Raw genomic sequence first — 17,945 nt, 5'->3', positions numbered from 1 at the left:
GCCCGCGGCCGGCGTGCCCCGAAGCCTGGCGTGGCGGGGGGACTGCGCGGCCCCCTCCGGCCAGAGCCCCCAAAGACAGCCAGCCCCCCACCCTGCGGCGCACAGAGCCTCTCAGCATGGCCGCCCGGGCCAAAGGTCTCTGGCCACTGTGTCTCAGGTTATCTATTACCTTCCCAGGCCTCTGCGTTTCAAGGCAGGGAGTAATTTTTTAACTTTCACATTGATCCACACCGTCGTCCACACCATCCCTAACCTGCCTCTCCCTGCTGGTGTGAGATACAGCGGCCTGGAGACAGACACCCCTCCGCCTCAGAGCCGCAGGGCTTCACCCAATTCCCCGCTTCACACATAGGAGGGGACCCACATAATTCATCCCTGGGCTGCAGCCCCACTGCCCAGCAGGGCAGGGGCAGGAGAGAGCAGCTGCTGCACCAGGCGAAAAAGGGGACGATTTTAACAGGTCGTGTCGTGCTGATGAAGACCGATGTCTGGTTCTCCTGTTGGCTGTGCACCCGTGTCTGTGTTAGGGTCAAGGTGAGAGCCAGGGGTCAGCAAGGCGGCCCAGTGGTCAACATTGCTGTCCTGCAGGGCTGGGGCCCTGGGTTTAATTCTTGGGGTGCTGTCTGGGTGGAGTTTGCATGTTCTCCCCGTGTTCCTGTGGGGTTCCTCCCACAGTCCAGAGACATGCTGGTGGGTTAATTGGCTTCTGGGAAAATTGGCCCTGGTGTTGGTGTCTCTGTGTCTAGGATGAGTGTGTGGCGTCCAGTGCGAGTGCGTATGTGTGCCCTGCAATGGACAGCCATCCTGTCCAAGGTGTACCCCACCTTGCTCCCTTCGTTGGCTGGGCTAGGCTCCTGTCCCCCTGCGACTCCGAATTGGATAAAGCAGCTAGAAACGGGATGAATGGATTAGACCTAGGGTCAGCATTCTTCAAAATGCTCAAGCCACTCTGAGGTTTTAGAAATCCCATCAACAACATGCTCAAGGGGGCTCAAGCTGAACCAATAATCATGATAATTGCACCACCAGAACCTCCTCTGTTCTGTAGCTGCACTCTGGCCCTTCAGCTCTCCACTGGACTTTGAGCCGGTGCTGAGCAGAGATCTGTGAGCACAACACAAGCCTGGGGCAGTGCACAGAGCCATCACCAGGGGGCAGTACCACAGCTGAATTGCTCTCCATGCAGTAAACCTAACCTGCCACATTGGCATGGTCACCAGCAGACGAGTCAACAACACTGACACTCCGAGAGGTAAAAAGAGCTTTAATTGAGCTCCAGGGAGGCTTTGGGAGACTCAATGCACACTCTTGCCTTCATACTGGAGACCTGTACTGCGAACACTGGGATTTCCCAGGACAGAGAGTGCATTCTTCCCCTTATACAGTACATGCCAGGAAGCCCAGGCCACCTTCCAACATTAAAACAAATGCACATCGCTCCTGTTCAAAGCGAAACAGCTCAGGACAGTACCCTCCTGGCACAGACTGGCTCTGGTAGCCGGTGACAAAACTCCACGACCCAGAATTGGGGAAGAAGTCGAGGCCAAACTCCAGGAACTCAAAATCTCTTCCACAGAAAAAAGCACTGAGATATCCTATTTAAAGATCATTGTTTTTTTCTGTCATCGGCAGAACTGGCACAATGGCCTACAGCTCTCGAGAGCCCACTCCCTTCACTGCCAAACCGAAAACAGCTCTTCTTCGTGAAAGAGAATCGGGATCATCCGAGCCGAGCCCCAGTGCCTCAGACCTCGACTTCGGACTCCTGGTCCCTTGCATCAGCTGGAATTCAGCTGCCTGTGAAATTCCACGGTGCACGACTGTAGGGCCCTTAGCCAGCCCTGGTCATTCATTATTTCATTATTCTTCTGTTCTCATTGACAAAAGCGCAGCTAAAGATCACTGAGCTTAGAAGCAGCCGACTTGTGAGGTTAATAGACAATCAAGAGTCCAGGAGGACTTTCAGTAGTTTTTTTGAGTAGGAAAAAAAAATATTGTTTTTCAATCAAGCACATTATTAGCGTGATTAAAGTTTCAATTAAGTAATTAAGCTTTCTAATCTAAATCACTGCCCTGTCCTGCTCTGGAAGTGTCTCAATCCAGCAGGTTTGATCGGGAATAGATAAATATTACTTTAAAACAATCTGTAATTAATGGGAACAATTTGCAATTAATTAAATTAGGAACAAAATATGTTCGACACCTCAGGGATCAGAGTTCTCTTTTACAAACTCCTCGCTTAACTGATCGATGAGCCACAGGTATTTAAAAACCGGACTGGGGCTGGAGATGCTTGTTCGAGTCTGTGCACGAGGGATGAAACACTGAAAGTTTCAGCAACACTAAAACCTGAAAGCACAGGTGGTGTAACAGTTTATTCAAAGATGATATCAATTTTAATTCAGATCAGAGCTGGAGAACGAAACTGAGAGCTCTGCTCTGGAGGACTGGAGCTGCCCACCTGAAAGCAACAGAAGGAAAAGAGACACACAAGCACAAGAGGCTTCGGGTGTTCAAAGAGGTTTTAAAGCACTTTCCTCTTCTCAAAACGTGAATTATTTTAAAACGTGGGAGTCTTCCTCCAGGAAAAAGGGAACAGTAGAGCAGCGGTCAGCCACAGCTGCACTCGTGTCCAGCAGAAATGCATCATTCCAGCTGCCGGACACAGCACAGCCCCTCGCTGTGGAGCGATTCCGAGACCAGCAGAGTCGAGCCCCCCCCGAGCTTTCAGTAGCCGCAGTCCCGGTGGCCTTGCAGAGGATCAAAGAAAGGGTACTGGTTTCTCATCACAACCTTTTGTAGTTGTCAATTCATAACTTAGGAAAGTTTAGAGATGAGACTATTCCGGCGTGTCTGGCTAGTTAAAAGCGTACTGATTCCTTCATAACAGGACTGGGCTGCTTGTTACACACTCCTGACCCACTCGGGATCCTTCGTTCTGAACCTCTTCCAGCGGGTAGCGAGTCTTTGTTGATCGCTGTAAACTGAACTGTTGGTCCTATTTAAATGCAGAATTCTGGTGAATGAAGAAAAGGAACAGAGACTGATCGACACACACTGGGCTTTTTTAACAAAACCTGATATCCAGCTGCATCTAAAAAAAAAAAAAGGTCTTCTTAACAATTAGTACAAACAAGCACTCAATTGACAAGAGAGCTCAGAAATAAACGTGGAGACAGTGGCTGTGAGCTCTGGAGAGCAGGACCGGGCAGCACTGATCTAGAGGAAGCAGCAGTCTGGACGAGTGCTTCGCTTATCCCCATAGCAACGCTCTGGAGAGCTACGTCTCCTCGCAGCAGACCGCTGGGCACACCCTTGACCAGGCCAGCGACCCGGACCCTGCGCTGGACCGGTGACGAGCACTGGGCGAACCGGACTCCGGGTACAGACCACCTGGACGCCCCAAAGCTGGGAGACCCTCTATCATCCCACCCCAAGCTTCAGTACCGATGCGCTCAGCCAGGGCTGGCCTCCCACCTCCCAGCACCCTGCCAGTCAAGCCACTCCAGCTCTGAAACACCACAACACATTCAGCTTCGGGTTCATGTAAGCAGGGTGGGAGGATTTATAACTATTAAAATTTTAGCCGCAGAAATTAAACCCCTTGAACCTTGGGCCCAGAGACGCTCACAGCTCCATCATACATACACGTATAGCGACAGATCATCTGCGATCTGAATCCTGAAATTAAAAGTCAGAATACAGGAGGAAGTCCAACAGAGGGCGGCAGGCACGTTAGTTCCCCTGTGACTGGAAGGCAATTGGGGGGGAAAGAGACCTCCACAAAGACTCAGGCATCTAAACATGATTATTTAGGGCAAGCTCTAGGAATACACTTATTCACACCACCAGGATGAAAACTCAGACAAAGCAGGGACTTGAAGAGATAATCCTGCCGTACGGAAAGCGAAGGAGTCTCCTTCTTGTGCAGTCGGGGCACTGCTGTGTGCAGCCAGTGGCAGCTTCCCTTCGCGAAGTTTAAGACCGCAAGCTGCTCCCTCCTGTTGTTGTGGAAAAGCCCAGGGGGTGTGGCCTATTAGCTGGAGGCGGGGCTCTCTGTGGTGGGTGTGTCTCCGGGGGCGGGGGCGGGCACACCCGAGTCCCCACCCTGCTTCTCCTCCTCCTCGTCCTCCTGCGGGTAGAGCTCAGGGTATCTCTGCATGCACTCCTGCATCCCGCGGAACTGCTCCACGCAGTCCGAGCCCTTCACCTCCTCCGTGCTGTAGTGGAAGCAGGAGAAGGCGGACTTGAACTGCTCCCCGCAGGGCCCGCTGGCCATGCCTCCCAGGCAAGGGCAGTTCCAGTTGATCTCTCCGCTGGGCAGGATGAGTCCTGGGGGAGACGGCAGGGTGGGGGGGGGGGGGGGGGGGAGAAGGGACACATGGTCAGAGGCCACCGAGACCCCCTGCGCGTTCGTTCGCAAGCTAGAACAATCATACAGAGGAGTGAAAACGGACTTGGAAACTGCGACAGTCCTTCTCCTAAAGACGCACCGTCCCTCTCCTAAAGACCCACCGTCCCTCTCCTAAAGACGCACCGTCTCTCTCCTAAAGATGCACCGTCTCTCTCCTAAAGACGCACCGTCCCTCTCCTAAAGACGCACCGTCCTTCTCCTAAAGACGCACTGTCCCTCTTACTCTCTACCCAGGACTGAGCTTCAGTGCGGTTTTTCGGAACAGAAAAGACAACTCTGCACCAGACTGAGCTTTGGGTTGATGGAAGCAGGACGAGAGGGGGTGCGGGCGCATTCAAATTTCAGCTGCGGAAATGAAATACCCTCCACCCACCCTGGTCTTCGTAGGGGTCGTTGGGGTCGTCCGCTATCAGCTCGGCGTTGCTGGGGGCCTCGTGGTCCTCTTTGGTGACGAATATGATCTTGTCTTTCCCTGCGGGGGCCCAGGAGGGGGACAAAGACACAAACACACGAGTGAACACACAAGCCGTCTCCACAACTAACGGAGAAGCACGTTATCCTCATAATATAATCAAGCTGATCTCTGACCCGATCAGAACCTGAACCAGGAAACAGTCCGGCCGAGTCAAGGGACCCCGGACCGCCGAGTCAGAAGTGATTTACGCCAAAAGATTCCACGATGACCGATCACGGACATGGTTACCCGTGGCGCTGCTGTGCTGGCACTCTTGGCTGTTGACATTTTCTAAACTTGCTTAATGACCCGGCTTTTCACCAGAGCTGGCAGCACGCAATGCGGTTTCATCCCTGGTTTCACCGAGCCCACCTGCTCCATACCTGGTCAGAGCGCAGGGTCAGCCATTTATACGGCGCCCCTGGAGCAGCTGGGGTTAAGGGCCTTGCTCAGGGGCCCAACGGAGTAGGATTCCTCCGCCGGCTGCGAGATTTGAACCGGCAACCTTCCGGCCACAGGCACAGATCCTGAGCCACAGAGCCACTGCACCGCCTGACATCCTGTTCATTCATTATGTTTGTACTGTACTGTCTACACTGCGTGTGTCCCCAGAGATCAGAGCGGGGTACGTGTACACATGGGAATGAACCCCTCCACCACTCAGTGCTGCTCTGTTCTCCATCTGTGCTTGTCGTGCGTTGTGTGCGCTAACGGCCAGCGCCTGGAGCTTCCTGCTGTAAACAGAACTGGACTATCAGGAATTGTGACGATCACCCTGAATGACACTGAGCTCTGGAAATCGAGGTGGGTAACAGAGTCTTTCAGGCTGCGGAGTAAAAGCAGGTCAGATTCATGACCCGTCGCCATCTTTCTCACTCTTAGAGGTCGCAGCCGGCGAACAGAAACGCGGAACCGCCGGCAGCAGCCCGACTCGTGGCGAGAGGGCGCCCCCTGCCGGACCTCCTGGAACTGCAGCGTTAACCCAGCGGGGGGGGGGGGCGCTCCTCGGCCGCTGCGACTCCACAGCGACAAGTGCAGGACCAGAACCTCTCACCTCCCCACCCATCGCCTTTATCGGTGCGGTACTGCACCGTCTGCCCACGCTGTGACAAACCCACAGGTCTTCCCCACCAGGACGCGCGTCTACTGGCGGACAGACGCGCTGGACACGGGTATCAGAGACCGACTCTCCGCCCTCTCTACGTGCGGTGGCTTCTTTTGAAGACCTGACACAGCGACTGCAATACACAATACTCGTACCGGCCCCTGCACTCATCCACTCATCCACACTCCCTGAGCTCTCAGCAGCTCGAAGTTTGGTCCGTGAGACACTTCCGACACAGAAGTCCCTTGCGCTTTCAAAATAAAAAAAAATATTTCGTGCGCATTACTCGCACTCTAGGATGACCGCGACCCCAGCAGCCCCCGAGCCAGTGTGAGCCCCGGTGCAGCCCGGCTCGGCAGCCCGGCTCGACCACAGGCAGTGACATTGCCGCGGCGCGCTGATGAATGAGCCCGACCTTCCTGCCTGCAGTACGACATGGCTGCCGTTTGCTCGTCGCCCGTCCCGGATTCCGTGAGCTCCGCCGGTCCCTCTCTTGCCTCGGTACCGAACCCTCTCCCACAGCCCGAACCGGCTCCACTCACTCACGCCGCACGCCGTGACCTTCAACCTCTCCCCTCCCCTCCGACCTCTTACGTCACGGCGCACCAAGGACCTCTTTCGTAACAGTGTGCAGGGAGGGGCCAGGCTGCGGGCTGGCTCCCGCATCGCCTGATCATAAACACAGTACTTGTGTAACTGACACGTAAAAAGGTTTATTCCTTGCAGAAAAGAGAAGAAACAACGTTCTGGCTGTGGAGTTCCTTTGCAGCCTACGCATGCTTGAACTACTGTAACTAACACTGCCATTACAAACTCCTCAAGTGCTGGTGTGTGGCCATATGGTTATATGGGGGTTTCATGTTTTGTTATCCACACCGTTTACAGTCCTGCCAATCTGGGAGAAGACATCCTTGTGGAAATGCTGGACCTATCCCTCCATGTGCATAACTCACTTTCGGAGGGAGGTGGGTTACATCTTCCCTCATCAGCCCCGTCTTAAAATAAAGCCAAGATCTGCACTAGTCAAATCATGAAACTGGAAAGTAAAACACTTGGAAACCTGAAACGTACAGACCCTCCACCCCAATAGGTTTGCCGACATCTCTCAATGGCGGCTTTAGTCAGAATAAATCAAATTCACAGGTCAAGCTACTCTTGATTGTAGCTCTTCTCATTTCGGCCAGCTGTTGAACACCAGAGCTCAAGGCCTCTCGAGTAGTTTCACAGTTTCAGAGACGGATCAAGAGTTCAGGGACTGGAGTCCTGGCCTGAACACAGTGTAGTTCCTGTGGCAAAGAAACACCAGCAGAAAGAGAAGAAACAGACTTATTTCTCCCCAAGGACATTTTATTGAGTATCAGTTCTTTTGTATTTTTATGTGAATACAATGCACTTGTTCAAAAGAATTTTGTATTTTAAAAAATTCACACTTTAAAGTGCTGGAGGAATGCACAGTATGACATATATACAGAAGAACAAAAAACATGGTGGAGAAAAGGAATGTACACTGTTTCCAATACAGAAAGAAAGGAAGAGCAGCAGGGGACCGTGGAGGGGAGGTTACGTCACCCTGCGAGGAAGTCCCGCCCTCCGCAGACAGCGCAGAACAAGAGGACGCCCCCCGCGTGCGCCCAAGAGGCGCCAACGCCAACTCAACAAGTCCCACCGCTCCACCTCGCCACACGGGAGTGGGAGCGATTCCCTTGCGATACAGTTCGTCTGGTCTGGGAAAAAAGAAGTTTCCTCCGCGACAGAAACACCTCTCCTCGATTAACAGTCTCGCGTCGGCTCGAATGGCTTTGAATCCCAGCGTCACCCACACACAAACACCCACGCCCCCCTGGAGAGCTACTCGTGCTGCAGTCTTGGGGGTCCCTGCTGAAATTGTCATTTGGTTTTCGCTCCCCAGCCCCTCGGGGTCAGAGACAGACCGAGGCCTCCGTCTGCCCTCCTCACCGCGTTCGGCCCGGGCCTGCTCCCCCAGGCTGGTCGTCCTTGAGAGGACCACAGCAGCTTAGCAAGTTAGAGAGAGATCGTGCTGCAGGAGTTCACACAACCCTCAAACACCCTGAAATGCCTACAAAAAAAATCTCCGTTTAGTATTAGCTTAAAGCTGACAAGAGGTAGAACTCTCAGCTGCGCAGGTCACCCAGGCTGAGTGAGTTACAATTTCCAGCAGCGCTGCGAGAAATTCCGTTTTTCTAAGGGGACGATTCAGCAATGCAGCCGGAGTGCTGTCACGAGGAACGGCACGGCCCTCTGACCCAGCCACTCGAGCAACAGGCAGAGGAGCAAAACCGAATAAGAGCCCAGATAATAAAGCTGAAGCCAGGACTCTCGAGGAGCGCAGGACAGCACATCGCAGAGGACAAAACAGAACCCGGAGTAGACTTGAGCTTTTCAACACCAGTTTTATTGTAAAAAGGGGAAAAAAGGGGCGAATGGCACACAGTACCAAACAGACGGACAGCCGGGCGGAGAGGACCGCGCGTCTTCCAGCACCCGAGCGCAGAAAGCGCGGTCACGCGCCCCTCCTCGCAAACATTCCAGGGGTCCTCCCGACCCTTGAAATTTCACTAACTCTGGAAATTTTTTGCTTATGTGCACCAGTAAAAAAGAAAATATATATATATTTATACCGTGCACATTTTCTTTTAACAAAAAAAAAGTCAGTCTGGTCAACAAAAAAAAAACAAAACAAACCGTGGAAAAAAATAACCACCAGGACAAACAGAACCACCCAGGAAACCGAGGGAGGAGGAAGCAACCGCCAGGTGGGCCGGGGGGCTAGAAGAGGAGGGCCCCCATGCTCCCCACTTCGCTCTGCTCCTTGACGAAGATCTCGAAATACTGGTAGATGATGGTGACGGCCAGCAGGATCCCCGTCCCCGAGCCGATCGCGCCCAGGAAGTCGGCCATGACGGACAGGCCCCCGATGCACAGCCCCCCGAAGGCGGCGGCTGTGGGAATGTACCTGGGCAGGAGAGGGGGAGCGAGAGAGTGAGTGAGGAGGGCTGGGGAGGTGGAGGGAGGAGGAGGAAGAGGCCGGGACAGAGGGGCAGCGCTCACCTGTTCAGCTCGTGCACCATGGAGGTTTCCCTGTGGCCCCTCATCACCATCTGCTGCTCCTTCAGCTGCTTGGCCACCTGACAGGACAGGACAGGACAGACCGCTGAGTGCCCCTGTCCACCACCACCCTCCACTGACAGGACAGGACAGGACAGACCGCTGAGCGCCCACGTCCACCACCACCCTCCACTGACAGGACAGGACAGGACAGACCGCTGAGCGCCCCTGTCCACCACCACCCTCCACTGACAGGACAGGACAGGACAGACCGCTGAGTGCCCCTGTCCACAACCACCCTCCACTGACAAGACAGGACAGACCGCTGAGCGCTCACGTCCACCACCACCCTCCACTGACAGGACAGGACAGACCGCTGAGCGCTCACGTCCACCACCACCCTCCACTGACAGGACAGGACAGGACAGACCGCTGAGTGCCCCTGTCCACAACCACCCTCCACTGACAAGACAGGACAGACCGCTGAGCGCTCACGTCCACCACCACCCTCCACTGACAGGACAGGACAGACCGCTGAGCGCTCACGTCCACCACCACCCTCCACTGACAGGACAGGACAGACCGCTGAGCGCTCACGTCCACCACCACCCTCCACTGACAGGACAGGACAGACCGCTGAGCGCTCACGTCCACCACCACCCTCCACTGACAGGACAGGACAGACCGCTGAGCGCTCACGTCCACCACCACCCTCCACTGACAGGACAGGACAGGACAGACCGCTGAGTGCCCCTGTCCACCACCACCCTCCACTGACAGGACAGGACAGACCGCTGAGCGCTCACGTCCACCACCACCCTCCACTGACAGGACAGGACAGGACAGACCGCTGAGTGCCCCTGTCCACCACCACCCTCCACTGACAGGACAGGACAGGACAGGACAGACCGCTGAGCGCCCACGTCCACCACCACCCTCCACTGACAGGACAGGACAGGACAGACCGCTGAGCACCCACGTCCACCACCACCCTCCACTGACAGGACAGGACAGGACAGACCGCTGAGTGCCCCTGTCCACCACCACCCTCCACTGACAGGACAGGACAGGACAGACCGCTGAGCGCTCACGTCCACCACCACCCTCCACTGACAGGACAGGACAGACCGCTGAGTGCCCCTGTCCACCACCACCCTCCACTGACAGGACAGGACAGGACAGACCGCTGAGCGCCCCTGTCCACCACCACCCTCCACTGACAGGACAGGACAGGACAGACCGCTGAGCGCCCCTGTCCACCACGCCCCCCTGACTGGACAGGCCACTGAGACCCCACCCTCCCACGACCAGTCCCGCTCCGACAGGCAGAGACTCACGTCTTTGGCAGAGGAGCCCGACACCTCGATCCAGGTCTTGGAGAAGAAGGCGCAGGAGCCCAGCATGAAGACGATGTAGATGACGGCGTGGACCGGGTCATCCAGAACCGAGCCGAAGGACTCCGGGGGCGAGAGGTAGTAGCACAGCCCTCCTACGGGGTAGGCGCGGGCCGGCCCGCCTGCAGAGGTGTCCTGCACAGGAGCGACAGACACGCATGGAACACGGACACCGACCCCGGGAGCAGAGCAGCAGGTGGATCCCAGCAGGACGCCACCCTGCCCCTGCAGGATCACGGGAGATCCGCTTGAACACCTGGTGCCAGTGATCGGGCAGATCCCGGCACTGAAGACCAGGACCAGGAGAACTCCGATGGCACACCACCTCCCTTATGGCACCACTAATTAATCACCTTTATTAATTAACCCTTATTAATTAACCCATCAACATCGCATACTGGGGCTTAAATTATACACGTTTAACATACATGTTTACTAACCCTACAGCACCGCTAAACAGGACTCTTTCCCAAATCTGATTCTCATCTGTTCATAATTAAAGGCCAAAAAAATGATAAAATTTAAAAGAAGAGAGCTAAACAGAAATGGGAGGTTAAGATGCAATAATTAGGATTCAGGAAACCGTACACAATGTCAGCTATTACATTCTGAGAAGCACATGGAGATCAGAGGACAGCACTAGTGTTGAGGTTTGGAAGTGGGTGTCCATGTGTGCATAAAGGGATACTCACAGACCAGGTGCCCAGCAGGTTGACCAGGAAGTTACCGCTGAACCGCGTGGAGAGCATCTGGGAGATGACGTACAGATTGGACACCAGGGCAGACTGCAGGATGATGGGAATGTTGGAGGTGTAGAAGAGCTTGATGGGATAGGTGTTGTACTGGCCACGGTACCGGGCCGACTTGATGGGCAGGTCCACTCGGAAACCCTGGAAGAAACAGACCAGGAGAGATGACCACGTGGTTCCCTGGACACACGGGGCACACAACCCCTCCTCCCAGCACGGTCCGACTCGACGCACGTCTCCATCGTCTTCATTCATAGCTGCAATCCCAGGAGTGGAAAGCTTAACTTGAAGACTTTGGGTTAAGTTTCCAAAAATTTCCAAAAACAATTACAAAGGTCCAACGGGGCACATTGGTCCATTTAAAAAAAAAAAACAGCCCAGGTAGAAGGAACACTAGAGGATGGAAGAGGTGGGGCTAGGCCACACCAGGGGGGCGGGGCTAGGCCACGAGCGGGCACACACCTGGAAGTAGATGACCACGGCGAAGACGAAGACGGTGGCGATGAGGTTCATGAGGTTGGGCAGGTTCTGGCGGTAGAAGGCCTCCCGCAGGGCGCGCACCTTGTCGTTGCGCGTGGCGAGCAGGTGGAACAGAGCGATGATGGCCCCCTCGAACTCCGTGCCTGGAGACCACAGGAGAGAAGAAGCCCGAAGCGTCACACTGAGAAACACAGCAGGTGTGGGCAGCCCAGTACAGACGCTGGCGTCCATGCAGGAGCTCCCAGTTCAAAACCCAGCTGCTGGTGGTGAAGGGTCATGGGTTCCCATGCAGGATGTTGCTGTGGCATCCCGGGACAAGGCACTTCAGCGCAACTGCTCCCATAAAGACACTGCAAATGGGTCTCCTGGTTATCGCTGCAGTAGAAGTTTTGCTCAATCGACGTAATTGATGAAATAAAGGATTCAGACAGGAAACAGCTTTCTGCTTCATGCTAAGGCACGAGCTCCTAAAGAGATTCAGAGCTTTTAAATCCAGTCCAGTTCTCAGTCACGTGAAGAATTTAAATCAGTTTAGTCAAGGTTAATAATCTTCAGTTACTGCTTGGAGACGGGCTGAAACGTCAGGGCTTGTGGTACCAGTTGACTGAGCCACTGCCCCTAAGAGAGTAACTCTCCGTGTCAAGGTGAGATTTTACAGACCATGGTATCAATTTCCCTACGGGATTAATAAAGTATTATCTATCTATCAGCAACCACTAGGCGGCTAGGTAATGTATCCCCACACATTTACTCCATGAAATGAAAGTTTTTGGGATCATCCCGTACAGAACCATCTCCACCCTACTCTCCCTACATCCAGGGGCACAAACACTGGGGTCCTGCTGTCACACTGACCCCCCTGCAAACACCGCGGTGCTCACCTCTGCCAGTGTTGACCGTGGTGGGGCTGAAGGCCTTCCACACGATGGTCTCGCAGATGTTGGTGGCGATGAAGAGGGAGATACCCGAGCCCAGGCCATAGCCCTTCTGCAGCAGCTCGTCCAGCAGCAGCACGATCAGGCCGGCCACAAACAGCTGCAGAGGGAGACACCGTCAGCAATGCAGGCCGGGGGCACACACCACGCTCCCTTCAGAGAAGATTTACCAACTCCCAAGCACAGATTAACACTCCCGCTACCGCCGGCAGCACTGTTTTTCCAGAATCCCACCTGGATAATGATGAGCAGGCAGATCCCGGCGCCCATCTCCGACGGGTCTCCGTACATCCCGGTCATCACGTACACGATGGCCTGGCCGATGGTGATGATCATGCCGAACACTGCCGGGAGAGACCGTCGGAATTTCAGGAGGGCTACGGACCGCAGGAGGCTCGTTCCCCGCAGCTCGGCTTCCCTGCTCCGTTACCAGAACTTAACCGGACCCTCACTGCTCCCGAGATTCTCTCAGGCCCAACACCAGCGCGTTACCGCCCGAGATCACACTCCCGCTGCACAGCAGATTGATCCATGCCACGTTTTGATTTCTGCCAACTCTTAAGATTGGCCATATACAATTTCTTGCATTAGGAATTAGTCTTTTCGCAGACCCCAGCTTGCTCTCCATGAGACACATAGACAGGGAGAGAAGCTGGGGGTCAGAGCGCAGGGTGAGCCATCTAAACGGATGCAACGCTTACGTTTCTGCGCGCCGTTGAACAGGGCTCTGTCCTTGGGGGTGTCCCCCACTTCGATGATCTTGGCTCCAGCCAGCAGCTGCATGATGAGGCCGGAGGTGACGATGGGAGAGATGCCGAGCTCCATCAGGGTCCCTAGGATGGGGAAACAAGGAATTCAGGCCCCGGCACTGCCGCCTCGGAGCAGAGCAGGAGGCACAGCCCGGCCCAGCGCTCGTGCCGGGGCGACAAAACAAACACTGGTGCGTAAACCGCCCCCGGAGATCAGGACGGGAAACACTGCGCCGCTGTCACTGGGGCAAGATCGAAGAGACGCACATCGAACCGCAGCCGTTCCTTTCATCCGTGTGCATCGGAATCTACATCCCCTGCGTGTCCACCTGGAACTCCCAATCCGGTGTTTACAGGGCAGGACAACTGAGGAACGACACGGTGGGGGCAGCAGACACCCTTCACGCTCAGCAGCGCTGGGGCCAACCCACCTCGGTTAGAAGCCAGGATCACCCTCATCCAGTAGAAGGGATCCGCGGAGTCGGAGGACATGATCCCAAACAAGGGGATCTGGAACAGAGGGAGAACAGGGTTACTTGATTATTAATAACTATTAATAATGAACCATTATTAACTTAGTGGAGACCTTCAGCCAAAGCCACCACCACGCGTACCCACGGGTATGTCACTGCAGCAGTGCAAGTGTATCATCTTCCAGAGTAGGAGCTGTGTCCCCCCTGGGATTTGAGCCCACAACCCTTCCCCCTTCAGGTACAGGGTCATGACCTCTAGGCCACACTGCTCCCCGTACTTGGCAGCGACGCCCAGACAGAAGCCCCCTGCCCCCTCCTTCTAAACCATCGCGTTCTGTCCAGTGTGTCCCTCCTCCACCCCTGGGTTCAGTCTTGTGATGGCAATTCGCATCCTGCTGCACAGAAGCTTCAGCCCCTTCAGGTTTTATGAGCTGCAGTGTGTTGTACAAACTGTACCAATTATGCAAAAGAGGAAATATTCCTTTCCCTTTTAGCATGTACTTCACACACACCCGCACACGGAGAAAGTAAGGCTTAGCTCCTGGGGCTCTATGATATGCCAGAGCACGGAGATGACACAACCCGAAACAGCTCGACAGCTGCACACCGACGAACGGCGCTAGACCGGTCCAATTAAGCTAATGATCGGCTCCATTAGGTCATTCAGAGCAGAGGTGGAACAAAATAACAGAAACTCCAAGCCCCCCCCCCCCCACATTGTAAGCAGATGCTCTAAGAGATCCCACCCCCTGCAGAACACAACGGGGCGCCATATACAAGAGGACCATGGGACACCTCCCAAGGTCACTCTGCCGCAGAGAACAGCGGAAGGACAATACTGTAAACAGGCGCCGTCCTTCGGATGAGACGTAAAACCGAGGTCCTGACTCTCTGTGGTCATTAAAAATCCCAGGGTGTTTCTCGAAAAGAGTAGGGGTGTTACCCCAGTGTCCTGGACAAATTTCCCCATCGGCTGTTATCAATCATGGCCTCCTAACAATCCCCCTCTGTGAATTGGCTTCATCACTCTGCTCTCCTCCCCACTGAGAGCTGGTGTGTGGGGAGCGTTCTGGCGCACTATGGCTGCCGTCGCATCATCCAGGTGGATGCTGCACATTGGTGGTGGTGGAGGGGATCCCCATTACCTGTAAAGCGCTTTGAGTGGAGTGTCCAGAAAAAGCGCTATATAAGTGTAAGCAATTATTATTATTATTATTAATACTTCACACCCGTCCTTGTGAGAGGTTAACGGGCGCCGCTCACAGCCACCTGACTCCGCCCACTGGAGGGCGGGCCGGCCCATTGAGGAGACAGGAGGGGGTTAAAAAAAATCAAAAGGATACTAGGAATCAAAGCTGGCTGCTGTAAAATGACAATTGCTTATTTTGGGTTTTTTTTTTTTTGGATGTGCTAGACACTCTTTTTCTAGAAGCCCCCAGAGGCAACAATAAAGGTGCAAAATAAAAAGTGCTGCATGACACCAGTCTACCCAACCCCTCCCTCCCCCCATCTCCCTCAAAGGAAGTGGAACGGTCCACGACCTCGGCTGTGACCCCCCCCAGGCCTGCAGGGGGGGAGCAGAGAGCCCTGGACCCCTCACCCCAACACGACCCCCGACCCCGCAGAGCGGCGGACTCACCTGGCAGCACACCAGGAAGATGAACAAGGTGATGGCCGTCCATAGCACCTTCTCCCTGAACTGGATCTGCAGGGACAGGAGAGAGGGGCGAGACATTCAAGCCCGCGCTCATGGTCAGCTCGGCTGCCGAGCGCTGCGCTCCACACAACCGATCCAAAGAAGAGAGAGAAAAGGCACAAACAGCACACACATGACAAACCAAATAGCGGGGACTTCAGCTGTGACCCACCCTGCCTCCCTCTAAATCTTTTTCTAGATCTCTTCGTCGTTCCTCCTCTTCCTCGCTGAGCCACTTGCCCCCCCTCTCTCACCAAACCAGCCTTCCGTCTCCTCACAGCGGTCGGCTGCAAGACCAGGCTTTCTGACCACCTCCTGGTCCTCCACAGATGTCGTCGTTATAATGTAATCGACATACCGAACAGGGACAAATCCACAAACCAAGCCAGACGTTTAGGACACCCGACACTGTGAAGGCAGTGTTGGGAGAGGCACGAGCCACAGGAACTGCTCGGCACAGACTTGCTGAGGGAAAAAGCTCAGACAGGGGAGAACCTGGGTGGGAGCGGTCCTTGACAGCCTTCGGAGTTTTCACTATTTATACTGTTGGGTATATGGGAGCAACAGGCAGTCACAGCCAGTTGTTTCAGAAGCTGAGGACCACTCTGTCCATCTGTTTCCGCCTCCCGAGAGGCTACAAACCTGAACCAGACCGTCACAGAAAAAAAGTTATTAACGCACTCAATTGTTGCCCTGAAAAGCAAACCGTGGTTTCCTGAGACACGCCAAACTTCTTGAGACGCCCGACAGGCTCTTTTCCCGATCTGGTGAACTGCTCCCCTATTTCAAGTGGGGGGAGACTGTTGTGCCAGGAAACATGAAGGAGCCTCCATCACAAGGGCCTGTCTCATCTGAGGTCAGAGGTGACCTCTCGGGTTTGACGAACACGGAGCTAGAGACGGCTGTCACTGCCCACCAGCTCACCAAAGCCGATATTAATCATTCCCCCCCCCCGATTAATCTGTCTGCCAGGGCGGTATCATCTCTGAAACCGATTAATTCCACCATCCCGGGGTGCAGGGGCTGGAGATCGCAGAGACGAAGCGGACCTTACCTTTCTCTCCGGCTTCTGGATTTCAGGTAAGACCGCGCAGAAGGGCTTTATCACTTCCAAAAATTTGACTGAAGGCGAGAGAGAAAAACACAGAACAACGTGTTTAGTTGCCAGAGCGACAGCGGGCACCCTCGCACTTGCAGGCGGCCCTGCGGTGCCCAGACGCCGCCTGGAGACCCCCGGCAGACCGCGAGCAGACGTGGCATCCCCCGGCACGGACAGACCCAGCGGACAGGCGGGCCTGGACACCGGCGTGGGGCTGTCTGGTCACCGATAACCGTGCACCGGCCAACACGGCGCTGTCCACCCCCGGCAGCACCCGGCAGGGCCGTTAGGGCTGACGTGTCTGACAGGGAACCCCCCCCTCCCGCCAGGAGTCACCCCTAAACACGGCACTTAGGGACGAAATGCCTGAACCCCAAGAGAAAAAGAGAGATTTCAGCTTGGACGGCGAGGTCTGAACCCCTGTCCCCCTAAACTCCGTGCGGGTCAGAGTGTAAACGTCATCACTCGGCTCTGAGTCTCGGAGAGTGTGTGTGTGTGTGGTGGTGGGGGTTTAATTTTAGAACTGCAACAGCAATACTTAAAAAAAAAGACTAAACGATAGTCAATTTGATTTGCAGCATCGACCCCGGGGTATCTGCAAGCGGAGGTTTCAACAAAATCGAGGGGAGACGGGGAAATCACACCGAGTCCCGCCGACATGACACCCCAATACCCCCCCCACTTTAAACACGACTCGGAGCCAAACCGATCCGCTGCAGCACCGACCTGCAGACCGCCAGTCACTAGGAAACTAGGAAGCTGTTTCGGCTACAAGCCCCCACACCACCGCCGGGCCGGCGACACGGTGAAGGTCCGTTTGCGGGCGGGGAGCCCCTCCGGCGAGCCCGGGGCAGCTCGGACACGGCCCGCCCGGACAGCAGCCGGACGCCCACCCCGACCCAGCTGTACGGGACCGGCGCGGTGAAATGGGGAAGTCGGGGGAGCTCAGACCAAGGGGCTCTCTCAGCTTGCGGAATTAAAATGGCTTCCGATTACAGAAAAAAGGAAAGGCAGCCCTAGACATTCACCTTAAACGAGCTCTCCCAAACACACACACACACAAACAAACAAACAAACCGCGGAGGGTGGCTTTGCCCCCGGCGCGCAGTACTCACTGCCCATGCTGGAGCCGGCGTGTGGATGGTCCCGGTCCCGGTGTCAGTTGAGCCCAGTCTGTGCGCCCCGGCTCGCCGCTGTCTCGGAAAAGGAGAGAGCCCTCCGCAGGACACGTCACCACTACCGCCGCCGCCGACGCGCTCCTCTGGTTAGCGGGCCGCCAGCCCGGCCGTGCGCGCAAGCGGGCGGGCGGATAATTTTTTTCCCCTCCCAAG

At 55.2% G+C, this 17,945-nt stretch overlaps 2 protein-coding genes across 2 annotated transcripts; both read right to left on the bottom strand.

The window, feature by feature from the left end:
* Nucleotides 1–1,249: 1,249 nt before the first annotated feature.
* On the bottom strand, nucleotides 1,250–6,581 carry LOC148662235 (mitochondrial intermembrane space import and assembly protein 40-A-like). Its single transcript, XM_088637162.1, has 3 exons — nucleotides 6,389–6,581; nucleotides 4,788–4,886; nucleotides 1,250–4,332 (listed from the first exon to the last, which is right to left on the bottom strand). The coding sequence occupies exons 1-3, from the start codon at nucleotides 6,408–6,410 to the stop codon at nucleotides 4,037–4,039; spliced, it is 417 nt and encodes a 138-aa protein (XP_088493288.1). The 5' UTR covers nucleotides 6,411–6,581; the 3' UTR covers nucleotides 1,250–4,036.
* Nucleotides 6,582–8,364: 1,783 nt separating this feature from the next.
* On the bottom strand, nucleotides 8,365–17,887 carry sec61a1a (SEC61 translocon subunit alpha 1a). The gene is made up of 12 exons (XM_088637143.1): nucleotides 17,730–17,887; nucleotides 16,570–16,637; nucleotides 15,459–15,524; nucleotides 13,778–13,856; nucleotides 13,299–13,430; nucleotides 12,832–12,941; nucleotides 12,544–12,697; nucleotides 11,645–11,805; nucleotides 11,126–11,323; nucleotides 10,377–10,568; nucleotides 9,043–9,119; nucleotides 8,365–8,947 (listed from the first exon to the last, which is right to left on the bottom strand). Exons 1-12 carry the CDS (start codon nucleotides 17,734–17,736, stop codon nucleotides 8,761–8,763), a joined length of 1,431 nt encoding a protein of 476 aa, XP_088493269.1. The 5' UTR covers nucleotides 17,737–17,887; the 3' UTR covers nucleotides 8,365–8,760.
* Nucleotides 17,888–17,945: the final 58 nt, after the last annotated feature.

This window comes from Lepisosteus platostomus, chromosome 6 (assembly GCF_059453375.1).
Source record: "Lepisosteus platostomus isolate fLepPlt1 chromosome 6, fLepPlt1.hap1, whole genome shotgun sequence".
NCBI classification, from domain to species: Eukaryota; Metazoa; Chordata; class Actinopteri; order Semionotiformes; family Lepisosteidae; genus Lepisosteus; species Lepisosteus platostomus.
This window is presented reverse-complemented; position numbering and strand designations above follow the sequence as displayed.